The sequence below is a fragment of the Anas platyrhynchos genome, chromosome 3, assembly GCF_047663525.1.
Source record: "Anas platyrhynchos isolate ZD024472 breed Pekin duck chromosome 3, IASCAAS_PekinDuck_T2T, whole genome shotgun sequence".
Lineage (NCBI taxonomy): Eukaryota > Metazoa > Chordata > Aves > Anseriformes > Anatidae > Anas > Anas platyrhynchos.
In genome coordinates, this window is record NC_092589.1 from 59,890,017 (window position 1) to 59,917,032 (window position 27,016).

General features: G+C 42.7%; 1 protein-coding gene across 10 annotated transcripts in view; it reads left to right on the forward strand.

Annotated features, from left to right (window-relative positions):
• Window positions 1-27,016, forward strand: part of NHSL1 (NHS like 1) — a 162,933-nt gene that overhangs the window by 131,370 nt on the left and 4,547 nt on the right. For 4 of the 10 annotated variants that reach the window (XM_027454448.3, XM_027454452.3, XM_027454453.3 and 1 more), the window contains exons 4-7: window positions 7,376-7,568; window positions 12,449-12,580; window positions 21,729-25,142; window positions 25,700-25,829. In XM_027454448.3, coding sequence (XP_027310249.3) covers window positions 7,376-7,568; window positions 12,449-12,580; window positions 21,729-25,142; window positions 25,700-25,829 — 3,869 coding nt within the window. Of the gene's footprint in view, window positions 1-7,375; window positions 7,569-12,448; window positions 12,581-21,728; window positions 25,143-25,699; window positions 25,830-26,234; window positions 26,287-27,016 lie in introns of all 10 variants that reach the window. The other 6 variants (XM_027454449.3, XM_072035972.1, XM_027454450.3 and 3 more) reach the window with 4 other exon arrangements.

Below are 27,016 nucleotides of genomic sequence, written 5' to 3' on the forward strand. Positions count from 1 at the left end.
GTACTGCATATATATCTCTCTGCATACATATATAACCAACTTGCCTTAGCCAGTGCTCTGCAGCATGTGGCCCAGCTGCACATGTAAAACAAAAGTAGCATTACAAAGAATATAAATATGGTATTTTTTAGCCATTCACATGAGTGATTATCTCAAAACCTTAACCTTAACCCTGTTGCTCTTATTTGCAGCTTAGAAAGATGCTGATCCTTGTAAACTGCAGCATGATACTGCCTTCTTGTTGTAAAACTCTGTTTTGTGGTATTATTTGACTAGTGTCTTTTTTTAATTGACTTTACATTATGTAAGGGGGTAAAATTTTACTTTTTTAAAATAAATGAGCATTTAACAGATCTCTGAAATGGAATTATAATTCCACTGGTAAAATGCCAAGTGCTTCTCATAAATCTTATGCCTTGAGACAGTCATCTTTCAGATGTCAGAAGAGTTCTTCAGTAACAATGTGGAGCTGAGGTCACCAAAATCCCATGATTCAAAATGCGAACTCCTTACTGCTCGATGAAAGCTTTGTGGCTTTGTTGTCTGTTCAGTGCAAGAAAGCCAACATTTAAATTCTGTGCATGCAGCACTTACAAGTTGAAATTTGAGAATAGCAGAATAATGATAGATGAATGAATAGCTATTTACTGTTTGTACATTTACTTCTAAGTTGCCATATTTGCCAACTTGCAGAAAAAACTATGTTTTACTGCGTGGTAGTTCTACAGAGGAAACTGCCTTTCCCTACTCTTTTTTTATCAACTTTTTAAATTATTTTTTTTTAAGTTTATCATAGCCAGATATTGCACTTTTCTGTCTTCACTGCAGACATAATTTGAAACCATGGTTTAGATCACACAAGAGAAGACCTAGATCTACAAACAGTCTCTTGTTTGTGGAGGTGGGTGTTTATCACCAGAGGGTAATATTCATACTACAAAACACATGGTTTGCAGTGATTCTTAGAAAAAGTTTCAGAGAAGCAGAACATTTGCTGTTGCAAAGCAAAACCACTAGGGATAAGCAACCCAACCCAAAACCAAGCCAACATAAGTAGAAAACAGAAACTTGAATTCTCTGAGTGTTAGTGTGTATAAAACAAAGTCCTTGGAACTACCCTTTTACTCTTAGGTTGATTCCAGTAAGTGGTATTGCTGGAGCATAGACCAAGCTCCACTTCAGTGTACTTCTGCTGATCCTAATTGAGTTTGTTGGCAATTAAATTGGTTTATCTGGCTTTTACATCTCAGTACAGCAACTAGTGTCCTCCTTTGTCAGCTCATACATGCCACTGTTGGTGACACTAGTTGGGAAGTATTCCTGTCCTTCATACTGGTCTGTTTTCCTAGTGCCAAGGATGTATTGAGATGTCACTTTAACTCTAGTTCCCTAATATTCTGACATGTATACACTGTGTATTTGAAGTATATTTGTCTTTTGCGTGTTTTTTTTTTTTCCTCATTCTTCTTTCTTTCCCTTTTTATCACTCATTCTCTCTGTTTCTTTTTGTCTCACTCAACAGTCTAGTCTGTTAGACTGCATCTCTCAGTCTTGCATTAGCGCCTGCTGTAACTTGGTTCCCTGGAGCAACAAGGTATTTGCCCACGAGTGGGACCATCCAGCTGTCATACTTGCAGCTTGATGTTACTCGTAGCATTTAGCACATATGCAATCTTTTTGTTCTGCTCTTAGCTTTCAGTTCCTGTTACCTGCTTCTGTTTTCTATTAAAAATGATTTAAAAAGATACTGCTCAACAGAAGAATGTCATGCCAGGATTGTTTCCTATCTTTTTCATCATTATTCCTTTTTTGTCTGCAGTCCAATATCCTTTACTTGGTTGGTTCACTGAAATTTTGTAATTACTTGTGGTCTATTAACATTTGTCTCCTTTGAAACCCCTCCTCCAGTGAAAAATGTGTTTTATTTATTTGGCTGCTTGGTTGTTTTTCTAATTAGCCAAGTAAAAACTTTCCTAATTGGAGTAGCATAGTTTTTAAATGATGAATGTGAGCTATAGAGAGTACTTGCTCCCAGACGTGCACTATATCATGCCTTTATTCCATCTATGAAAATGTTTGTATGCCAAGAACTCATGGTGTTTTTCCCTAGGTCCTGTTACGTGGCTTACAAACTTTGCCTTGATACAGTCTGTTAAACTTGGAGTGACAAGACATTTACTTTGCTTATTTATGGGGCAAAAAAAGTGTACTTTTGCCACTGTACTCAGCCAAACTGTTGGATATCTCTATAATATCTACAAGAGACTGGTCAGTAATCTGAAGGGGAAACAGATGCATTGACTGTATTGGCTTGAGGGACCTGGGGAGGTCTGATGTCAAATTTTGCTGTGAGTCAAGAGGGGCTGAAGATGTTGGATGCTGCTCCAGGTTGGAAGTGTGAATGCCCGAGAGCCCTGACAGTGGGCTCTGGCAGGCCTGGAGATACTTGAAGACGGTGGTGCCCTCAGCTGGTCTCCCTGCCCCTCTGCTGCAGTTGCACATGGGTACTCTTGTAGTCAGCACATGCATTTTATACTGCTTCATGTTTTTTTGAAAATGCCTCTCAGTTTACTGGGTTGAAGCAGCAGTTCAAAGCATAAAATGTCAAAGCATAAGGACGTGAGTACAGAAACTCTCCGAACAAGCAGAAGAGGCAGCACATACTCAGTGCTGCACAGTTGCTGCAGGGGTTGTAAATGGTGAAAGGTTGTGTAGGTTCAGAAAGCAACTGGATCAATTCTTGGGAGGAAGGGAAGTCCTTCCAATGCTGAGAGACTGTTCAGGGAAAGGCAGCCACTGCATGCTTCCTCTGATTTGACTTCATCTGTGTGTGAACTGTTGGGCATTATCTTAAGACAGATGCTAGGTCGGCTTTATAGAGCTCTGATCTGATGTAGGATGACTCTTATGTTTTTAATCCCATTGCAGCAGAGTAGAGGAAGAAGAAGGGAACGTTTCTGCAGTGTCTGGTTAAGGGGATACCTTGCTTGATGGTCAGTAATTTCTGCTGGGAAAAAAAAATCCCTTCCGTAATGGGAGAGTGAAGGATTTTGTAAGGTGGCCAAGTTGTCTAGTGCAACTGAAGATCTGAATGTAGAAATAACAAGTAACTGTTCTACCAAAATTTGGGGGACTAGACTAGGGACCTTGGTCTGGAGGGACACCAAGTCGAGCAGGACATGACTAATTCAACTTAAATGTGATTTAACGTATAGCTATACGGGGCAGTGTTCCATAACACAGTGTGAAATCACACGGTTGAAGCAGTCACACAAAAAACGCTGATTGGCCAAGTAACAGGAATGTAAAGATTGTTTTTGTTTTAAATTATTTTTATTGTTCAGTGCAGTTCCTTTGCACTTGTAAAAAAGGCACTCAAAGCCGTCAAAGGCTGGAGAAGAAATAGGATGCTGGAGAACATTAATAGATAGCTGCATTGCCATAGCTGTCATCTGCAGTGCTATGGAATTTTTCTCAGCTTTGTGTTTCTGAAAAATTATAATTTTAGGAATGGTTGCAGTGGACAGTGAGGTAAAGGACATGCCTAGAAGTTTTAAATTCTTTTGCTGAGAAGTGAAATTTGCGTGGATTGAATTTTCCTTGTGGAGGTCCCATCTTTTCAAACAGCATAGTATAAACCACTGGAATAGAACAAAGCTAAGAATAAACGGGGGAAAAGAAGGAACCGAGGCAGAATGTACTGTGAGATGCACAGCACAGAGTCAGCTGGGACCTCTCGAGCAGTGTGAATGTGCTGAGCCTGTGAAACCAGTCTGTATCTCAGGGCCTGAGCAGAGAGGGGAACGAGAAGCCAACAAGGCAGTGGAGAGGCTCCGGCTGAGCCAGATAGCTCCTCTCTGTCCGCAGTATGGTTATGAGCCAGATCTCTCCTGCACTCTCACTTCAACTTGCCCTTCAAAAATTCACGATTCTTCCCCTTTAACGTGTGTTCGTGGAAAGATGGCTAGGTCCGAGGCTGTCACTTTCACTTACCACCTTTCCCTATTTCCCCTTCCATTAAAAAGCACAAATTCCACCAAGTTTTCTGGAGGAGGTGAGTGTAATATTGCATCTAGAAGCTGCACAGAAATTTGGCCATTTAAGTCAAACAGTACAGTTGTTTTGAATCAGAGCTGCTATAAAAACGAGAAGAGTGCTCTCTTTTCTGCTATGAGCATAGTGTTTATGATGAGAGATGAGATTTGCTGAGCAGACAGCGTGATCTCAAAGCACTGCCTCGGCCAGTGCTATTTCTCGTATAGCAGACCATGCTTAAGAAGACGTGCCTGCCTGTATATCTAGCAGCAGTTTGTTGAATCTTCTTGCAGACTTCTGGGTTGTAAATCTAGGAAGGTTATCTAATACTATGTAATTCTTGTGAAGGAATTTAAAATATATTTTTTCTCTCCCCCTAATTTCATTTTACTTAGAGAATTAGGTAAGTGATTTGTGCGAACGAAGCTGAAAGTTGAGCTGCTGCTTGCCACTCTGCACAGTAAAGCTGCGTATAGCTTCGCCACTGTCCTGCCCTTGAAAGGAATCTTTACATCAAAGAAGCAAGTAAACATACACTGTCACTGTGAGTGCTTTGGAAGAAAGTTTCGAAACAGGGACGGTCACGCTTACCCAGAAACCACAGAACATGTACCTACAGATGAAACACTTCTTCCTACGCTCTAAGCCACCTGCAGCTATCCTCCTGACCTTGTTTGTAGAAGTACCACACCACTGTCCAACAGCAGAACATCAGTTTTCCTGGAGCAGTGCTTTGACCACAGCTGTTTTCAATAGCTTTTCATTCATTATGTGCTTACTGGAGTGATTCCTTTCTGTCTTCGTCCTTCCTCAATTTTGTGAACTTCTAATTCTGTAAAATTTCAGCTTGTGGTTCCAGGCTTTTTTGGATAGATGGATTCCCTTCTAGTCAGAGCTTCAGCTCTCCAGTTTTTCCATCAGTTTGTACACTGTAGCAGAAGAGGTGTTCTGTTTTGGCTGGGTAATTTCCTTGGGAAGGGAGGGCAGCAGTGTAGCCAGTATCTCTGTCACCCCACATGCTGGAGGAGCCCCTGGTGACTGCTGGCTGACAGCTGAGGCCTGCCTGGCCCAGCCCTGCGGTCTGAATGTGACAGGGACTGATGGCAAAGCATCAGTAGGTGGCTGCAGCTCATCCTCACCACGCACAGACTGCCAAGCTGTGGCTGCATGGACCGGCACCCCCACGCCACGTTGGTCACCAAGCCCTTCTCCCTCTGCGTTGTAAACCTCTCGGTAGAGGCATGGCCTGGAGGCAGCTTTCCCTTCTGCGATTGCATTTCTCTCCCCCATTGCTCGAATAAATTTGAGTGATTTGAGATGGGAAAGCATTTCAGTTTGCGTGTAAGTACATATACACACGTGTCTGCACTGTGTATGTGTGTAAACCTTGTGTGTACACACACCCATAAAAGGATAAACACTCACATTATATTTGTATAGAAACAGTTTTAGAACCTTTTAAAAATAACACAGGCCTGAAGAAATACCAGTGTCCTCCAGGTGACTTGCATGGAAAGAATTTGGAGGGGCTTTTGCAGGGCTGAGCCCGTGCCTGCAGAGCAGCAGCCCCTCCACCGCCAGCAGGAGGGTGCTGGCAGCCCTCTGCCTGCAGGGGTTGTCCCTGGCAGAAATGTGTAATTTGCTCAAAAAAACCCACCCACATTTCAAAGTGCAGCTCCAAACCACAAGATGACATTCATAACAATTTTCATGCCTGCAATTATTATTTTATTACCTGAAGAGATTTCACTTGTCTATTTTTTATTTATTTTTCTTTTTTTCCTGGAAGCTGCTTTTATTTATATATTTGTTCTTAATGAAATGCTGGCCCCTGTCCTCAAGAATTCGCAGTCAGAGCACAACGCAATAAATAAGGGGTTGTTTATTTATAAACAGCGCGAATCTCCTCCTGGTAACAGGGAGAAAATTAAAATCAGAAACGATAAACAGTGGTTGTGGCAGGGTGTCTGGGCATGCCTTTTGTGTCCTGCTCTGCTTGAAGAGAAACCAGATTGCTTAGACTTACAAATAATAATAATCATGAAGTCGATATGTTATGAATAGCAATTATGACTTTCTCAAGCAGCAAGGTAGTAACTCTAGGGAGAGGTGGCGACCCAGTGCTGTCCCAGTACCTTGGGTAGCATCCTGCACTCCAGTGGGAGGGAGGAGTAAAGAAAAGGTGTGTGGGGAGGGAGGAAGAGGAGCTTCTTTCTCCTCCAGGTCTTTCTTCCTCTCCTGCCTCTGGGATTCCCTGGGGTGCCTTGGTAGCCCCAGGTAAAAAAGCCTAAAGCTTAGGTTTGCCTAAATCTTGTGACCACCTGCTGTAAGCCCCCTGATGTTTTTTGTGTGCCCTGAACCTGCCTGTCCTCGGGGTGTGCCATGGAGCAGTGCTTTCATATCAGTAAAAAGCAACATCACGACTTTCTGCCCTTACTGGCACCCAGCTGAGGACCTTGCAATGAAAACAGATCGGTTCCCTTAAAGCAAATGTCTTTTTTGGCATTGTGACTTTTTCTGGTGGAAGGATTTGAACAAGCTGTTGCAACCTCTTTTTGTGGTGCACAAAGGTATTTTGTTTGTTTGGGGTGAAACACCCATCGTGGATATGACATCTGACACTCAGATCAGGAAAAACTTTAAAAATGATCATTTTTGATAAAAATGACTATTTTGATAAAAAAGGATTATTTTTATCATTTTAAATGATCATTTTTAAAGCTAAAGCTGCTGATATTGTTAACTAATTTACCTCTCACAATCGAGCAATACAAACACCTCCACTGTGGCATGAGTTTCTCCAAGGCCACCACAGTTACTGCTCCTGACTGATCCCTGACTGATGGTTACGTAGGGTGCATTGCTCGAGTCCTTTGCTGAGCCCTCCCAAAACGTGTTTCTTCTTAACAGATGTCTTGCTGAGACCTTGCACACCCCATAGCCTAGTACAGCTACGTCAAAGCAGGGCTCAGTCTCATCTTCCTAGTGGGACACTGCGATGGGAGAGAGGAAGGGAAAGCAAACCCCAGTGCACTCCTTTGAAGAGGGAAAGGGGTCGGTCACTGCAGGAATAGTGTAAATGCATAAGATAATTGTGCTGTGTTTGCTCTGTTCAAGACCACACATGTCTTTCTCATTTAAAGGTACTCCTTAGTCTGATGAGGTGTCTTGGATAAATACAATCCTTTTTTTTTTTTTAAGTCACTCTTTGTAGGTCTAAGTGTGGTACTTGTGAGGGTGTGTTTTGTTCCACAAGCCATGATGCTGACTACAGTAGCGGTACTGCAGTACTGTCATTTTGGTAGAAAACTTACACTGTTGCATGTATTTCTGTTTGCAGTGTTCTGTCTCTTCCCCAGAAGAAGAAAAGCTTATTACCGTCAAAAGGCCCAAAACCCCAGTTTCAAATGAGTTGTCAGATATCAACACCCAAACCAACTGGACTAAGTCACTGCCACTGCCAACGCCAGAAGAGAAGATGCGACAGCAAGCACAGGCAGTCCAAACAGATGTGGTTCCCATTAATGTGACTGGTAGGCTTTTAAATTCAATAATTAAGTTACAGTGATTTGGGAGGGAAAGGATAAAAGGGGACCCATGCAGGTGGATAGCATTTTGGCATATATTTCTGCATGAATTTTATGTCACTTATTTCACCTTTCTGTGAAAATAGTGTTTTGTGTTTAATAGTCTGTCTCTGAGCTTAATGAGAAAAACTCAGAATTCCTTCAATGATCATTAATTAAGGTAGTGTATACAATGTGGGCTTGAAGTGAGGTTAGATATTCATGAACTAAAAGAAGATTGGTAAATCACTGAGGTGCTTAGGGCTTTGCTGAAGATACGTAATGGAAAATCATGTTTTATACAATGCTAATGACATTCAGGATTTTCTTCTAGGATTTTTACTTAATGAAGGTTATCAGAGACTTTGATATTTTGAAGACTAAGTGTTCCAAAGTTCAAGAAGAGTTTTCTGAGGTCTTATTTGTATCAGCAATAAGAGCTTTAGGTGTTGAGGAAAGAATAGGTAAGGTTAATGAGTTCTCTGTCCTCAAGCAAGACTCTTGGTAGGTCACTCAACTTACATCACAATAGCCCACATTTTCTTGTTGCAAGCTCTATATTGACTGTCTGTTTTCAAAATGCTCTTCGGTTTCACTGTTGCAGAACTCTCACTCTGAGAATTTAATAAGATAAATTATATTAAAGTGAAGCACTGAGTAGATATGTTGACATGTGTAAACAGAATTTCTATGAAAGACTGAATTATCACCTCAATTTAATAATTCCTCTTTTTCTATACAGTATCAAGATTGTCCACTATTAGTTAATTAAAATAATTGACCGTTTGCCTGCCAAAACAAGGATGATATTCAATACCCAATTTATATCAAATGCCATATGGCATTCTCTGGTTCCATACTCACTCTTAAAATCAGTATCTTGCAATGTTTGGTTTTGTTTTGAAAGCAGTTAGCTATTCTATTTTTCTATGTGATTACCAATAGTTTTTTCACTTTAAAAAAATAAATAAATTAGTGTTTTGTAAAAAAAAAACAAAAAAACTACACTAATTCTATTACTGAAGATGTCTGATGGTAAAGTTTTAAAAAGTAGTGTAGTTTAAGGCCAGTGACAAACATCAGAAATCTCCGAGAAATCAGTAAGAAAAGTTTCCTAAAATAAAAAATGGAAAACAGTTGAAAGCAACAGAAAACTATTGACACCCCACCCCAGGAAAATGAATAGAAGGAAAACAAATGCAGTGCTGAAATGTAAGTAGGCCATTATCTAGGAAATGTAGGCTACAGGTGCAGAAGGCAGAGTTGTAGGGATGGTGGATTATCTGGCACAGTCAATAAGCTTGAGCATGGCTTAGATACCGTGACAGCAGGAAGATGGTATACTTGTGGGAGGGGTAATCTGCAGCATGATTTAATGACCCTGTGTACTGAAAAATATAGGGGGGAAGTAAACAGGTGGAAGGAAAAACAGGGTAAAAGAGATCAAATAACCATCACAGATTTAATTCAGTGTCAGTGGATGCACTAATGCGTCTGGATAAATTACAATTGCAGTTTCAACCAGATAAATTCAAGAGGTGTGACAAACCCTGTGTCCCCTGAATTAGCTGGTTTGCCCTCAACAAATGCAGCAGCTCTCAACTTCTCTGATAAAAAATAGTGCACATTCATATTCACCTTAATTAATGGAATGTGTTACGTAGCATTCATTCCCCTATAAACACAGCAATAGGAAGGTACAGAAAGGGAAGGCAGTGAAGGAAGGCTGGTGTTGCAGTGTGTGAGCTGGTCTCTGGGAACCAGTTTCCCTTTGCTGTGAAATTTGTATTGCTATTTTGCATCAAGCCAAGTGAAAATAACAAACTGAGTCCCCCACACACGTACAAAAAAAGCTGCCGTCCTTGTTCCCCTCTAAAAAGTCACAATCTGCTCCCCTCCTCTGCCCTCCCACGCTCCGAGTAATTCTATTTTGTGTGGTTCCTTATGTTACTACACGAGGCAGGAAGAAAATGCCCCCAAATCCTGTGCCGTTTGTTAAACGTGCTGTGGAACGAACCATAGCTGGGTTTTGTTTTGATTCGGCTCTTTCTTTGCTTGCTCTTTTTCTCACTCTCCCAGAAGAGAGGTCAAAACCCTTCCATTTATTACTCCTGGCATGAAATAAAACGTTAACCTCAGAAGAGGTGACAGCATTTTCAACAGTGCATCAGTAATGATCCTGCTACAATGGCCTCTCACGGGGCTGTGCAGCAACTGCTCCACTGGTTCGGCGTGCGGGGCTCTTCGGTGAACAGATTGCAACTAATACAGCGGCAGGCAAAATCTGTTGGACAGCCGGAAGGTGCAGGGGCATTGCATTAGGCTGACAAGCTGCTGACTAGACATCCAATTTGGAAGCTGTTTCAATCCTCGGGAGCGGCTGGGCTGAGCTTATTCTGGCCTGGAAGGGGTTGGGCTGAATTTTCAGTGGTGGCCAGTCTTTGCTTTTACTTAGCCTGTGGGTTCAAAGATGTACAATGGTGTCTGCTGTAGTGGGTTTTCTGGAACTCTAACTTTCTTTCCAGATGGAGGAGTCTGGTGTTGGTGGAGGTGCTCAGAGGCAGGCTGGGTCCTGCAAGACATTTAAGCATTTGCTTGAGTCCCACTTGACTGCCTTTAGTGAGATTTAAGCACATACTTAAATGTTTTCAGTGAAAACAAGTCAACTGTGTGAGGGAAATGCAAGTAAACCGAACGAGGAATGCTTAGATGATTTATTACAAACCTGACAGAAGAAAAGTCAGAAGAAGAATCTTTAAATCTGCAGAATTATATGTAAACATCAATATTTTCTAAAAACAAGACGGCAATGAAGAAAAAAAAAACCTGAGACATTCTGATTTTGCTTCTTGATTTAGAGTTTATTGAAGCGGCTGCTTTAAAATCCTATAAATTTGCACAGCGGCTTTCAAAAAGTTGTTTCAAGAGCAACTGAGGATGGATTGGTCAGAGTTAGCTCTTCAGTAGCACAGGGAAGAAGTTACTGTGAATCAGGGGACACACAATGACTTTTCCCATGGTCATCCTGTTTGTGTGCCTGACACTATATAAAAGATTCTCCTTGTTTGCACCCCCTTCTTAGCATTTACACAGGATTTTATTCTAGGGCATTCGAAGCAATATTTTAATTTCTTTTTGCACTGTCTCAGGCATAATTGCTGGCCTTTGAATGGATTAAGACATGTTCAGAGATGCAAAGCTTTCTCTTTTGAATTCTTTGGGTTCATTATAATGTGGCCAGAATTATTATCCTGCATGGTAGGATTATCTGATAGTCCTGACCTGACCCCATAAGGGTCCTAACATCATAACAGTAGTGATCCCCCAGACAGTTGATACTCTATCTCAATATTTTAGGGCTTCTACGAAGCCTGTGGGATTCATAGCTCTAAATTTCATAGATCCCATGGGATTCCTCCTCTCTTCATCTTCCCTCAGTTCAGTCAGTCAGAAACTGAGATGAAACCAACTTCTTTGTGGTTGCAAGGATTCTGCCTAGCACGAGTGCAGTTCATGGGAGCTCAAGATCCATTAACACAGAGTGAGAGTCTTTATATTTACAATATGGTGAATGAAACTGCGGTGTTTTTCCTTGTATTTTCACAAGTCCATATGCTGTGCTTTACTATATGACTGTATCTTTAACTGTTATACAGGTAATCAGTTTTTCTACACTATCTGCACGACACACATCATGCTGATGTGTAGTCAACCAGGGATAATATTTATGACATTAGTTAATGTGCATTACTCACTTTTCAGAGGTAAATAATTTGGTCATCAATTTTCAAGAAAGCATACGAGGCAAAAAAAAAAACATATGCACATATATCAAGCTTTTTCTGCATTTAAGTTTTAAATAGGTCAGCTAAAGGATACTTAGCACTGCTTTAAAATGCTTTAACTTCTAAAAGGGGAACTTACGTGTGAGATTGGGAGTGGGTAGATTTTTAGAAGTGTAAAGAATTAGTTCACAACTTAGAGGGCAAGTTTTCTCTTGCTGCTTGTAAAATGGCCAAATTATAAACCTCTAACCAAAAGTGAGTTCCTAAAGAAAAGCTGCTCAGCCTTAATGATAGTGGTGCTTCTGGGTCCCATTATGATACAGCACATGGTCATCGTAAGGCTTTGTCTAGCAACGTGCACTTCCACATTTTTTCAGCTCTTTCCATTGTATATATGTGTAATCATTTATAAAATCTCAGTTCTCAGCAGCTTCCACTCTGAAATATTTATGAGATCATGAGATCAGTTTGATCTCTGCATGCTCCCCAGTACTTGTTTGTATTCATGTTAAAAGATCACCACCAGAAATACGATACACCTGACAGTTTCAGAGAAACGTGGCATGAAAAAGAAGTGTCTCGTGTCATTTAATGATGGTGATCTGCAAAGAAATTGTAATAGCTGTTGCCAATAGCAATGTCTGTTCCTGTATAAACCCTTGTAGTCTTTCATTTGCAGGAGCAGATTTGCTTTTTCCTCAGATTATTATTTAAAAAACAAAAGACAATGCCCCCCAAAAGAAACAAACATATGAAAAACAACTTACAGGGCCAAATTCAAGCAAGGATTCTGTTCGCTTGTGGAATTACAGCTGCTCTAACAAGACCTGAAGTCAAATTCCTCTTGAAACTTGCAGTACTGTGTAATGCATGTGTGTGTCTAAAGCCTTACTGTGACAGTATGCTGTATCGTTTCCTTCAGTGTAAACTTTCACTGTAGGACCAAGCTAACATCATTTATTAATGCCTTTTTTCATTTCTACAACAAAACTAGTGGAAGAAAGTGCATGATGTCAGCGTGCTTGGAAGTAATGTTGCTTTGCTTGTTCTACCATGTATTAGGGGAGAATTTCGACCGCCAAGCCAGCATTCGGCGGTCTCTAATTTACACAGACACGGTGGTAAGACGGCCGAAGAAAGTCAAAAGGAGAAAGACTATAACAGGAATCCCTGACAACATACAAAAGGAGCTAGGTATGGCTCATCAGAACTGTATTCCATCCACTGTTCATTGTCACTGCTTATCATTACTCGACTAATAACATTACCAGTGCTCATGAAACCAAACCAATACAGTCTGATAGCCGATTACAGTTCCAAATACGTGTGCCTCCTTGCCACCTTGTGCATCTGGAAATTAGGGCCTTTTATCTGTTGACTTTCACCTGCTGAAGGGAACGTGGTATTTTGAAAATGGTTTATTGGTACAATGGAAATCTGCAGGGATGTAAGGTTTGTGGTCCTTAATGCCTTTCTGGAGATTTGGCCTGCTCCCCCAGGATGTTCACTGAAGCACACCTGAAGTGGGCAGGCATTTCAGCTCACAGAGAATTATCCAATGGAGTAAACCAATTCACTGATGCCTTCCTGAATCTGCTGAGAGTTACATCAACAAAGAAAAAGCTGCAAATTTTCCAGTTTATCTTAGATCTAATTGGCAGCCTCTCAAGTATCAACATTATTTGATTTGAAGTAATTTACATGTCATCATTAGTTATTGCATATATACCAAAGGAAAAGTGCTCAGTCAGTCACATTTACACTACCTCAACCTGTCAGCTTTTCACAGTTAGTAGCATAGATGGTATTCAAAGTTGATGGAACAGTCTGAATTTTGGCAACCTTTCAGACACTTTTGCAGAACTCTGATGGTAGCACTCACTTATTTTTTAAAAAGATGTTTTCATTTTTCACAAATGATGACTTTACAGTTAAAATGATGCCCTTCTGCCTCCCTTCTCTCCTTTTTTTTTTTTCAGTAGAGAAAGAATGTCTTAAAATAATTTTGCAGAATATAATTTCATTTTTTTTTACATGTGGAATCAACTCATTTATTGACTCGTTCGATAAGTTTTACTACCTTGTGTTTTGTATCTCTTTCTTTTTAATTATATTTACACTTCTTGCTTCTTTGTCTCGATTTTTCAGAAACAAAAACAAAAATATGTAACTTCTCTGGATGGGTTTGAATAAGCTAGAGAGCTAGGCATAGAGAAAGACTGGAAATAAGCAAGTACATGAAGAGCAGTTCATGACTGGAACTAGAACTATGCTCTTTCGGCATCTGTCATGGAACAGTGCCCTGCCATAGGTATCCTCTATCTCTAGAAAGAAAATTCACTTGTCTAAACTCTGCATTGAGTCTTCATGTGGCAACTTTAAATTTTACTACCTTTGGATCTCACATAATGATTTTATGTCTAACTGCTGCTCTGAGCTATGAGGTGTCTTTGTCCATCTCTTCTTATGGGATGGATGCTGTTTGTTCCCTGCCATGGGGAACTCCTCCTCACAATGTGTTTTCCCTTCCTCCTGTCCACAATGGACCTTGGTATCTGGCAAGAAACGCTTTCCAGGTCTAGAGTCCTCCTGGAGGTTAGAACTTGAATTTATTTCTTGGGATGACAACAATTTATCAGCCTTGCAATCAGCTATAAGCAAGCTCAAAAGTTAACTTAGATATGTTGTAATCAAACAAAGCTACATGAAACATGATATTTGGTTATTCTTAATAAAAGTTTTCCTTTCTCCCATTTTAGGTCTGCTATTTGAAGTAACCCCTCAAATTTTTTACAGCTGGTTGAGGAATAGCAGAGGCAACCCTGGTCCTATCCTGTCTGTTAAGGTGTTCAGGATGGATACATTTTATATTCCCTTCTTCCATTTTAAATTCAGTCCTTTTGTTCTTTGTCTAGAGCTGAGGTGAAATGAATTTGCTTAAAAATCCTTCTGCCTCTTAAATGCAAAATTGACAATGGATATTGCTTAAACTGTTCATTTTCAGGATTCTTGCAGTGTTCTTGAGTGTGGAATTCTGAAAATTACATACATAACCAAGGTCAGAGTTTTCACTTTTCTGTAGAGATTTTCTTGACACAGGTAGGACCTACCTTGAGGGCAGAGAGCAGAGCGAAGCAGAGCCCTTTGTTCCAAACGACCTTTTATTACTTTTAGGGCTTCCTGACTCTCTTTTCAGGCAGGTGACTTTGAAATGACTGGCAGCTGTACCTGTGTGGACGTGAGGAGAATGCTTCCTGCTGACAGCATCTCTAAAGCTTGGAGGTTACATTTGTGACCAATTCAGACGGATGTTTAATGCTTGAAAACATCGGTGGCAGTTTACCTGGTGGAATAAACCAAGAATGCAGTTGACATCTACATTCAAAAGAAATCTTCAATGAATATCTTAAAGAGTTTGTGACTTTTGCCAGTCTGTTTGCTAAGGGCAGTAGGTTCTGCAGTCTTGATTTTGTTCTTTCATCTCATGCTGAGCACATTTCATGTTGCACTGCTTGAAGGTTTTCCTTGGCTCCTATTTTCAGTGGCGGAAATGCTGGGGCTGACAGTATCTCACTGCAGGAGCTCTCTCTGGCTGGTTCCCTGGCCTACAACCGGCAGGCACGCGGTGCTTCAGCCATCTGCCCTGCAGTGGAAGTTGTCCTGAGTAGCTTCATGTTGCTTCTGTGTTGCTTGATCCAGACAGCCAAACGTATGCCAGGGAAGCTCTCTGATGGCAGTTTGCATCCTGTTAGCGTATTGCTTTCCATCACTAGAAACAAAGCGTGTTTGAAGGGTGTCTTCATCTTATAGATGGAAAAACTAGATGTGCTGCAGTGAAGTGACTTTGCTGGAGTCACCCTCCAGGCTGCTGGCAAGGCTGGGAATAAATTACATCTCCCTTGCCCTTGTTCAGTGCTCTTTCTGCCTTTTCTCCCCTGTCACTCCCCAGATACTTCTGTAGCCATCCATTCCCTATTTCTCTTACACCGTCCCAAAACAAACATCGAGTTGTTTTAAAACATTCCACAGTTCATTTGATCGGAACAAGGATCCGGACTAAACTCCAAATCAAGCAATTGCATTGTGCCTATTGACATTCTTCCTGTGGTTTCAGCTGAATAAATCTCTTTGTTTCTCCCCTAAAGCATTGCTGCGAATGGCTACAATATTTACACAAAGATTCAAATCCCTCGGTACACCAAAGTTGCTGTGCACGGGCTAAATAACCAACACGTACAGCAGATTCTTGTTACCTCTTGTTTATTCTTCAGAAGGAAGCAGAAACTTGAGAGAACCTCAAAGCTTCAACCAAGCCTGAACTATTTTCCTTTCTTGCTCGAGAGCCTGGAGAAGCTTGTGCCAGGCCAAGCTGCTGGGGTTCTCCCCCAGCTGCTTTGGCTCCTTTGGAACAAAAAAGGCCAAACAGAAGAGAAATCGTATGCTGATTGCTGGCATGAGCTCAGCGGCCATGGTACCCTCGCAGAATTTAGCCAAACATACTGAAAGGAATCATTAATGGTACCCACGAGGCACGTGCTGAAAGTATCTTTAAGCATTCCTACTTTGGAGAATTGTGTCCCAGCCGTGTTTTCACAGGTGTGTTCCAGCGATGAACCATGCTCTGCAGAGCCTGCAAACACCCGGATGGAAACCCTGCGTAAATGCAGTGCGGTGTGACGGCCGTGGTGCTGAGGCAGACTGAGCCTGTTAGATGCCTGCTAGTTTGGAGATGCTGGTTACTCTCTCAACAGTTGCTGTCTGACAGCAGGGGCATCTCAGTACTATTTAGCAGAGCAACAGCAAAATAAGAAAAGGCGAACTATTCTTTCTCTGCCAAACATGGGACTCAAAAAAGCAGTTTTGCATAGCTCTGAATTATCTTTGTTGCTATATAGAAAGCATTTATATCCAACGTTCAATAGAACATACGTTCAATTTAATTATACATATGTCAGTGGAGTCGATGTTGGATCAAAACTTCAAAAAGGGCAAGAAGCTTTCATTTACTTCACACTTTCGTGCTATCTCAGTTTCTCTGTTCTGTGTTGCTATTATCCATCACCTCTACCTTTCTTCTTCAGATAGTACATTTTATCCAAACCGGTGTTCTCCCCTTAGGCAAGAAGGTGATTCTCTTCTCCTTGGCATGGATGAGCAGCCCTCTGGGAGAACCTGTTGCAGGCCTTGCTCATTTCTCAGCTTCTGGTAATCTTCAGCTTCCCTCACAGGTTTTCAGCTCTCCAGACTGAAATAAAGGCAACAAAATGCCTTTGTGTTTTTGTGGTACCTTCTCTGTGTCAGTGTTCTAGGATCTGTCTCGGACTATCTTTTTGTGCAGCTACAACTTACCTGGTTGCACATGTTACTCCAGAAGTCTGTGCCAGTGCAGTCCTGCAGTCCCAGGTACTGCTGAACAGTTTCTGCTGTCCTGGAGTTGCAGCACGAGCAGGTCCCAGACCAAGGTACCTGTTCTGCCACAGACGGTGCAGTTCATCTTCCAAGTAAGCGTGTCTCACCAAAGCAGCAGGGAGGAAACCATCTTCCAGTTTTCTGCCTTTTGATTTCTTCTTCTGCCAGCCATCTTGCTTTTCTTTATTCTAATGGAAAGTTTCTGTCCTCTTGGTTTCCCAAAGAAGGTCTGACAAGTTCATGCTTTGCATGTACTTTCCTTGAATGATTTCATCACCATTTTTGATCTTTTTTGTTCAGGTGCAACTCAGGGCCTTTATGGCTGTGTGATTTTTTCCCCATCTACCGGTTGTTTGTTTGTTTTTTTCAAGCAAAAGGATGAATCAGGAGGGGCAAACGGATGAAAAGAAGGGTTAGAACAACCTCATAATGCTTTCTTCAGCTTGTTTCCCTGCCTCCCATCTTCAGTAGCCCATGAGGTTGTCATCCACGGGGCTTTCTGTCAGTCATCAGGGTGGGTATGACTGACACCTGAACACTCAGTCCCCTGCCTGCTTTTTTGTGGCACAGCTCAGGACCCCTTTTGGTACTCCTTTGAAATGGTTTAGAGGAAACCATTCCACCTCAAACAAATGTGAGCATTTGTGTCCTTTTGATCCTTGGAAACTCACCTGTTCTCCTAGAGATTCTTCTTAACCGATGTTCTTTTCCAGTCAGTCAAACTATGGGTCCCGCAGGTAAAAGTCCCAGGTACCAGGGGCCCTCCAGGAATACACACAAGGACCCAGCTATTCAAGGCAAGGAATTCTGCATCCTGGTTCAAGCTGTAGCTTTAAACAGTCTTTGGAGAGAAACTCTCAAGAGTTATTTTGCCTTTTAACTAATACTAGTTTTTTTTAGCTGTAGCAAGAACTGAGTAAGTTTCAGTTCCCTATATTTTCATCAGAATTCTCCCTCTCAGGGTGGCAGGGATATATGCAAGGATTCAGGATATTTTTTATCTGGCAGTGTGGAAATGTGTCACAGGATTCTCTGCAGTGTTTTTCTCCCCTTTGAGAGATTACAGATGCTTGGAGCACAGTGAAAATTCCTGAAATTACCCCGAGCCTGATATACTTGTCTGTTTCTTGTTGAGCATCTTTAAAAAATCATTGGTATGCAGGCACTAGGGTAAAATCGATGAAGGATCTCTGTTTTCTTGGTGTTCGTGTTTTTTTTTTTTGTAACATTGTGGAAGTTGTGGTGCCTGAATAGTGACTTGGCCAGGTCACCAGGTTTGGAGGAGGATTGCTAGGTGGGGCATGAGAAGAAAGAAGATGAAAGGAGCAAATCCTAGGAATGTGCCTATGGCAGAAGAGACAAGTGCTTAGAGTAGAAATGATGAGTCAGAAGTAGTCTGGGAAGAGAGCTTGCTTCTGTACACCAGTTGAAACAAGCATGTTCTCTGTGATACCAACACACACTTTGTCCTCTCAAATCCTCAGTTTTCCATCCTCCTTTCAATGCACAGAGGACCCTTCTGCTGGTGCTACCAGCTCAGCCAGAGTCGTGGGGAGACAGTGAGTTTTCCAGTAGCTGCTACCCAGCCCTGGGGATTACATGCAGACTTTTCTTTTTCCCATCAAATTAGCACAGTCTTAGTCTCTGTCATATCCAGTAACCACCAGAGTCAGGCATATACAGGTTACACCAGTTTTCCCCATCTTGAATTAACTGCTTGGAGCTCAGGTATGCATTTGAGGCTCTTCTCTGTGTTCTCATGCAACAGGTGTTAAATATATTGCCTACTTCGCTTCTTCCACATAAGGGGTGTTCTTTATTTGCTGCTGGGGTCTACACTGAACATATGCATTAAGGAAGAGCATTTGCCCTTTTTTTGAAACAAACAAACAACAAAAAAAAAAACAAACCACACTTATTTTAGTTACTCTAGAAGCAAGTGAAGGCTTTTCAGTACATCTGGAAAATGCAAATAAAATAATCCTTACTGCTGTACTTTGTACCAAAATCTTAAAACCCTCAACATTTTAAAAGAGTGCACAGTTCCTCAGTGGTCCTTTGTTTACTTGTTTGGTTTTGAACCAGTTTCCCTGCAGATTTCTGTCGTCCTCCTAGAGGAAACAGAGGAAGAAGTGCAACTTTAGATGTAGAGCTTAGGGATATGGTTTAGTGGGGACTGTTAGCATTAGGTCAGAGGTTGGACTCGATGATCTTGAGGTCTCTTCCAACCTAGAAATTCTGTGATTCTGTGATTCTGTGAACTGTATTGTCCAAGGACAAGTAAATCCTTACAGCTTTGCATGAGGTTCTGCATACATGTAAAGCTGAAAACAAAGCTGAAATGGTTCAGAATATGCTGCATTTCTACAAAAAATAGTTCAGACCTTGAAGTTAATAGCATGAACCATGGAAAGCCCCTTCCCTGAACATATCCCTATTCATACATCTGTTCTAGTCATGAGCACAGTGTAGGGGCTGATGCCCAGCAGCATCCCACGGTCACTCGCATTGCCCCCTTGTTAGTGAGCTGCTCCAGCACAGCTTTGACATGGGCCAGCCAGCAGGCTCCTGGATTTGCCTGGCCTTGGGCATGAGGGGATGGTGCAGGAGCTGCTCCAGCAGGCACTCGGGTACGGTCATCCGTATGGGTAAAGGGCCTAGCTTGGATTGACATGAGAAGGGTCCCTGCCCTCTTCTTCAGTAGCACCAAGGTTTCAGATATAGCACCACTGTTTTAATTTTGTATTTCACACATTTTAAAGCATCATTTGCATTTGCAATCATCAGTGTGTCCCAATGCCACATTCTAAAACTCCTAATTTTGACAAGAGGAACGAGGAGGTTAGCAAGTCCAGTCTTGTGCTGCTTTGCCGTTTGCCTTCCCTAGCAGGAGCTTTTTAAAGAAGCATAAACTGTCCATGTGTGTTTAGCTGCTTGTGAAGTGGACTGCATTTAGCTTCCTGTGCGAACACAAACAGATTACATGCTGAAGTGAGGTTCTCTCAGCCTCAGGTCAGTATGTTACAGTACTAGATGCTGTAGTGCTTACAGCTTCGTTCTGCACCAGCCCCCTGGTCGTGCATATGTGTATGTTTCACCGTGGTAGGAAGAGGAAAAGTACCCCACCTCTTTGCTTATTTATGGAACTTAGTACACAAATTTTTATTGCCGGATATTTTTAATTGGCTAACAGTTGTTATCAGGCGTGTCACAGCTCCAGAAACATGCATAATGCCTAATTAGGTGGTTTCCTCTCTCTTAACCAGAGGGGGACACTGATTCTCTAAAGAAAAAAAAAAAAAAAAGGAAAATGTGGCAAGCAAAGCTGTGTATTCTTACTGTACTGTTGTTAATAACTGTATACAGGATATGCAAATAGCTATTTTGATTGGCTGCAGTAGTCCATCTGTTCTGACAGCATCTCATATTAGATTATCCAAGATGTTTGCCAGCATCTGAGAATCTAGCTTTGCTCTAAATCTGTACCAGAAGCAGAAAGAGGCTACATTTTCATGAGAGCAAGAGAAATCTACACAAAGCAAACTGAATAGGCTTCAAGCTGCTAAAAGACTTCTTATGTGCCTGGGAAAAAGAAGTAAACAATCTTCTTGTGTGTGCTGCTTTCACTCTAGTCTTTTCAGAGCCCTCTTTTCCTTATCCTAAATGCCTCTTGTGCCTGCCAAGAGTAAGGATAATTAAATGTCCTTTAAGTGGCGTTTAAAGCTGCAGGGTAAGAATACCTATCTTCCTGATCCGGTTCCATACAGTCAATGTGAAGAGTGCGGTCCTATCGAGCCGTGCTACCTCATCTCTCCTGAGAGCAGCTTTAAGGTGGAGATTTGCAATAACCAATTTCCCCTTGCAGCGACACGTGCAGCATTCTTACACGCATCTCCAGCAGCATGGCTGCCTCCTGTGTCTGCTATTTATAAAGTGGTGCGACTGAATCGAGAAGCAAGAGCCTTACACAGACTAATTTTAAGGCTGTACGCTGATTCTTGGTTTTAAGGCAGCTACCAATAAGAATGTAAATGTAAAAGGACCTTAGGGTCCTTCCTGCTGACCCAGGGATGCTGTATTTTGAATTAAAACAGCTTTTCCTTTGTCCTCAAAGTCTGCTTATGCTGATATATCATTATTATTTCATTTTTTAAAGCACGGTTATTTTTGGTTTTCTGGTGGTGCTGAGGATGAGATAATCATTAGTACTAGCTGTTTCTTTTCCCCATTTCCTGGAGTTATTCCTCAGTGATAAATAGGAAGCAGTTGCATGGAGAAATGTTATTTAACGTTTTTCTTTGTAGTGTTGGATCCTATCTCTGTATAAATGTTGTTATAGCATACGTGTTATTTACAGTAAAACAATGCGTGGTTCAGCGTGTTAGCCTCCCTTCAGAAGAATGGCAAGACTTGGACAGCTATCCATGCCTACTGAACATTTTTTCTGAAGTATAATGCTTTTAAAAAGCAGACGTGATTATTCACATTAGTCTCCAGATTTCCTTCCCCTTTTCTTTATTGCACGAGGCATTAGCGTGGAAACACACTTCACATTTCTCAGGCTTTTGTCTGTTCCCGCTGCTTTGCCTCCTGGAAGTCAAACAGTGCTACTTGGTTTCTGACATAACTGATTACTATGGAAATTATTACCATGTCATAAAAAGAGGATTTCACGTGTCGAATGTGCGGCAGGAACACAGACGGTTCTGTAAGCAGAAGGTTCCTAGTAATGAGGAAAAAGGGAAGAGAAATGCAGAAAATAAGCAATGCCTGTGCAAAATCCATTGTTACAGATTCCTTTTCAGGAGGCATAACCTTCAAGAGATTGGGGATCAAGCAGATTGCTGATTTTTTGTTGTTGTTGCTTTTAAATGAGTAAGAAGATAAATGTGAATTTGCGCTTCAAGGAATAATTATTTTATTTTGACTCCAGCAGTTGGCACTGGCCAAAGCGATTTCCGAGGGCATTCGATGTATGTCCCAGACCACTGCTCCACGCTAGGCAGACTAGACAGCTATCGCTCTGCTATGCAGCGGTCTGAAACCAAGGACACCAGCTGCCAGACCGAGGAAGTTAAAGTTGTGCCCCCTTCGATGAGAAGAATACGAGCGCAGAAAGGACAAGGCATTGCAGCCCAGATGTCGCAGTTCTCCAGCTCATCTGGAAACATGTCGGTGATGAGTGATTCTGCCGCGGTTATATTTGCTTCTCGCCAAAATAGTGACATGGGTTTTCACAGCTTGCCTCGGGCTGGTGCGAGAGTGTCTCTGCAGTCCCTAGAACAGACACAGAGCATCTCTAGGCAGACGGAAGACATCGCTGGCACTTTACCCCACCAGATAAGCAAACTGCAAGTGGATGATGGTGCTGTGCATCTGAGGAATAATCCCACGACAGGGACTGTTTCGAGGCCAAAGTCTCAAGAGGTGAGAAGCTATGACAGCGAAAAGTCCACGAGCCCAGCATGCGTGGTCTCTCCTCATGCCACCTACTCCACAAGCGTCATTCCCAATGCAACGCTGTCGTCTTCCTCGGAAGTTATTGTTATTCACACTGCCCAGAGTGCTGGATCATTGGATAATAAAATGGGCGGCTCTGCTGTGTACCCAAAGCCCAGAGACAATCCTGTTGCCAGCAATGCAATAAGTGGGAAGGAAGATCACCATTCTTCAAGTGGCAACTGGAGTGAGAGTAGCTCTACACGTCACTCGCAGACATCAGACACCATCCCGTCCAACACGGTCATGATGCTCTCCCTTGGTGACTCTGCTGTCTCTCTCAGCACTCCTGGAAACGCAGAGGCTGGGTCTCAGAGTGCAAACTACAGCTGCAGAAACAATCTTGCTTTACCCAGCCAGTCGCAGGACAGCGATGGCAGGAGTGAGTCTAGCTATTCAGGGGAGCGAACGCAAGCAGCAGCGAGCAGCACAGAGCATTGGCTATACAAGTCTGCGGAAAGCAGTGAGGCTTCTTCACGCAAGGCGACTTGTACCACACCAGGCTGTGCCACTCCTGGCAGCAACCTGAGCAGCAGCAGCCTGGAGAGGACGTCGGCCAGAGAAGATTCCACTTCTCTGTATTCGGTGGACCACGATGGTTATTACAGCTCCATGCCTGTGGACTCTGGGCTGAAGTCGGACGTGCCATGCAATAGCACTAATGGTTTTGGGAACCCCAGAGACAGCGTGATTAACGTCTTTGAAGGAAAGGAGAAGAAACATCAGGATGACCCAGTGGGCCAAGGTGACAAATCCCTGGTGAGAAACATCTCTCTAAAGAAGGCAAAGAAGCCGCCTTTGCCACCATCTAGAACAGACTCACTCAGGAGGGTACCCAAGAAAAAAGCCCAGTCCAATGGACAGGTACTTGATGAAACCCTAATTGCCACCCTGCAGCATTCTCTGCAGTTGAACCTCAAGTGCAAAAACAGCAGCTCCCCTTCCCAGAGCCCCTGCAGTGACTACGAGGATCCGTGGGTGCTGCGCTCTCGCAGCCAGAGCTCGGTCAGTGCCAGCAGCAGCATGATGTCCACCACCGCCCCAAACCTCTACTCCATCTGCACCGTCACCCCCTCCCAGAGCGAAACGAGCAGCATCAAGTCAGAGTATGCCGACCAGTGGGGTTACTACAGTGACTACGCCGCAGTGGCAGACGACCAGGTCAAGTCCCCGGTGACCCATTCTGCCAGCACGTCGTCCGCTCTCAGTGATTACAGCATCGGCCACCTCAGCGATGGCTCGAGGGCTTCGGTGCCACAAGTGCCCAGTGGACTGGCCAAACCAAAGAGCACTTCTCCGGAGAAATCCCACCGAGTCACATCACCATCCAGTGGGTACTCCAGCCAGTCCAACACGCCCACTGCGCTTACTCCAGTGCCTGTACTGTTAAAGTCTGCATCGTCAGGAAATGGGAAATCCAAGCTGAAACCTAAAGTGCCTGAAAGGAAGTCCTCTCTTCTGTCTTCAGTCTCCATTTCTTCATCCTCCACCTCTCTTTCTTCAAATACATCTACTGAAGGGAGCATGAGTGTGAAGAAAATGGACCCCACCCCGAGCTCTCCTCTGGATTCGGGTGCACCTCCTCCACCACCTCTGCTTCCAACACCTCCTCCACATTGCCCTGAGCTCTCTCCTCCCTATCCTCCTCCTCCTCCAGCAGAAGTCATGGATCTAGCACTGTCGCCAGCCTCTCCCACATTTCCCCCTCCTCCACCAGAAGCTGATGCAAATTCTTCCTTTGCCCACAGTGCCCAGTGGTTACCGCAAGAAACTTCCATCACTTCATTCTCTTCCCCTGTTCCTCCTCCTGCTACTTTCCCCTTAGCTGTCCCGCCGCCAGCACCACCGCTCGATCCGAAGCTGACAAAGGGTGCAGTGATACACCCGCAGTATTCATTTAAGAAACGTAATCAGGAAGATCCTTGCTACAGCCCAGTGAAGCAGCCCTTCAACAAGCAAGATGCATCAAGACCCGTGATGCCCTTAGTAACTACCAAAGCATTGCAAATGGTGCAGCTGAGGTCCGTGAAGAAAGCAACAGAAGGTGAACCATCACCCGAACCTGCTTCTGAAACCACCTCTCAGGAAAAGGGTGCTGTAAGCTCATCATCGCAGACTTCCCTAAAGCCGTCTCTCTCCCTGAGACTCAGTAACAGCTTAGGTGAAGAGGAGATGAAAACTCATGGCACTTCATTTAAAAACTCAGCTCAAACACTGGCTCAGAGTCCTCCTCTGGTTCTCTCTGACAACATACCTGCACTTGACAGCGATGAAAAATCTGCAGGTACAGTAGGTCTAAGCAAGTCTGTCGAAACTGTTTCAGTGGGGACAGCTACCGAAGACACGCCCGAATCTCCAGTGCAGAGCAAAGACATGTCACCTCAGGGGTCACCAGCATCTCCGGACAAGACTCAGGTCGTATTGCCAAACAAGAAACCACCTCCCATTTCAAAGAAACCCAAACTGTTCCTCGTTGTACCACCTCCACAGTTAGACCTCACAGTGGAGAAAATAGCTGAAGTGGGTGATACTGTCAGAGGCGCACCAAGCCCAACTAAGAGAGACGCTGTGCTTGCACACTGCGAGGAGGCGAGAAATTGTCTTACAGATGGACTCAGCTCTAGCGAGATGGACTCTGGCAGCCTGGTTCCAGAGGGAGGAGCTGCCGGAGTCACCTTCTCCGAAACAGTGGGAGCTAGTGCCTTTGTGGCACAGCCTGCTGCATCACCAGTTCAAGAAGAAGGCAGGCAGGAGGAGCAGCCTGCTTTTGACGAAGGAAGCAGTTCAGGCAGCAGCCAAGACAGTGGCAGTAACACTGACGGGCACCTATCTCAGGAGAACGAAAGTGGTGAGTGAGTCTGTTTGCTTTGCCTCTTCTTCAGACATAGCAATAGCTATAGCTATGTTAAGGAATGTGGGGAGTGAGGATAGCAATCCTAGCAGTCAGATGCTCTTCTGTAGAGAAAAGAAGCTCTTGCAGTAGTTAAAGCTGAAAGCCTAAAGAAAGTTGCAGGGATCAGATTAATAATTGATGACATTTCTTCTTACTCCTTTCTGACACCTCATTATTGCAGATGTGGAAATGAAAACGGTGCTTTACTTAACTGCTAGGATTAAAACAGGCTATGAGAACATGGTTAGCTTTGTTGATTTTGATTTTGCATTTTAATGGAAACCATAAAAATATTCTTTCAGCATCGTATTCTGCATGTGTGTGAACAAGCACAGGCTTTTCGTGCAAAGCAGTTTCCTAAGCGAGTGTATTCTGAAATCACAACAACGACTGGTGTACTTGCTAAATCCCTCGGGTGTTTTGCCTTGGAAGCAAAGGGGGGTGATTTCAAGATTGTAAATCTGTTGGGTTCCCGTGACGGACTGACAGTATTGTTCATTATTTCTGCATAGCCGAGGTGTTTGAGTCGGATACAGCAAATAGTTCCTTCCTGCCAAGCAGTAGTTATGGGGAAGAGACGGACGGAGTGGCAACACCAGCGAGACCAAGGACTACTGAGGATCTTTTTGCAGCCATCCACAGGTACTGTAGAAATTTCCCTGTCCATACTGCCTGGTCCATTAATTTCCTCAAAAAATTAATTGACAGTGTTTTTCTAAAACACCCAGTTACAACAATCATTGCTTTAATTGAAAGCACATATTTATCAGCTTTCTACTAAGGCTATATATGAAAACATATGGAAAAGAGCTTGTGTTTTATTGTTTTACAATATATTTAATTCATTCTGAACTAAAAGCTACTTGGTTAAATCAATATAGATTATATTATAAATATCCTGCCTCTTAAAATACCAAGTTACATCTAGTATTTATTGTACTGTTCTCAATCTGCCATATTAACTCTACTGTTGCTTTTTCTGTGTATCTTTTTGTTTTCATTCTCGTTCTCCATCTCTTTTTACTCTTCGCTGCTTATATGGTGCAGTTTGGGACAGAGGCTCAACGCTAATGCTTCATGGCAAGCGTGGCTGAAACTGGCAAGTAACACAACATGTCAGTCATATGGCAAAACATATGGCAAACGCTGGATTATAGTTTGCCATAATCCAGCCTGAGGTCGGGTGTTTTGTGTCAAACTGGTTCATGAATGAAATGTGCAATACTGGCTCTTATTAATGACATTATTCATTTCCCTTAAAAACAAAACAGGCAACTAGATTTCCATGCTGTTCATGGTAGGTTTGCAAGGAAAAAAAAAAAAAAAGCCTAAAAATACAAAATGGAACGTGTGCACCATTTAAACAGTACACACGGAAGACCATTACCACTCTGAATTACCAAACTTGGATTTAGACTAGAATCAGTGTAGTGGTAGTGCCATCTTGTGGTTCTGTCTTTTACTTCAAAATCTGAAGGGGCCATCTCCTGGTCACACAAAGTGCTTAGTGGCATCCAGATATGCTTATCCAGGTGTCTGGTCAGTTTGCACATATGTGCGTGACTTTTCTACATCAGTACTGAGGGACAGAGAAAGCCTTTTGTGAGAAGTTGGCTAGGATTTGGGAAACAACTTGGGATGCAAATGCTTTTTCTTTTATTTTTGAAACTATTCTGTTTCAGATGTTACAAAAATGACATATATGCAATACTGACTTTTTATAACTTACTATTATCCCTTAGGATTTGGCCTGTAGGAGCTGTTCTAAAAATGGCCTGTTGCATTCACGTTGCATGGCACTCACTAGGACTGCGACAAGTCTGTTTTTA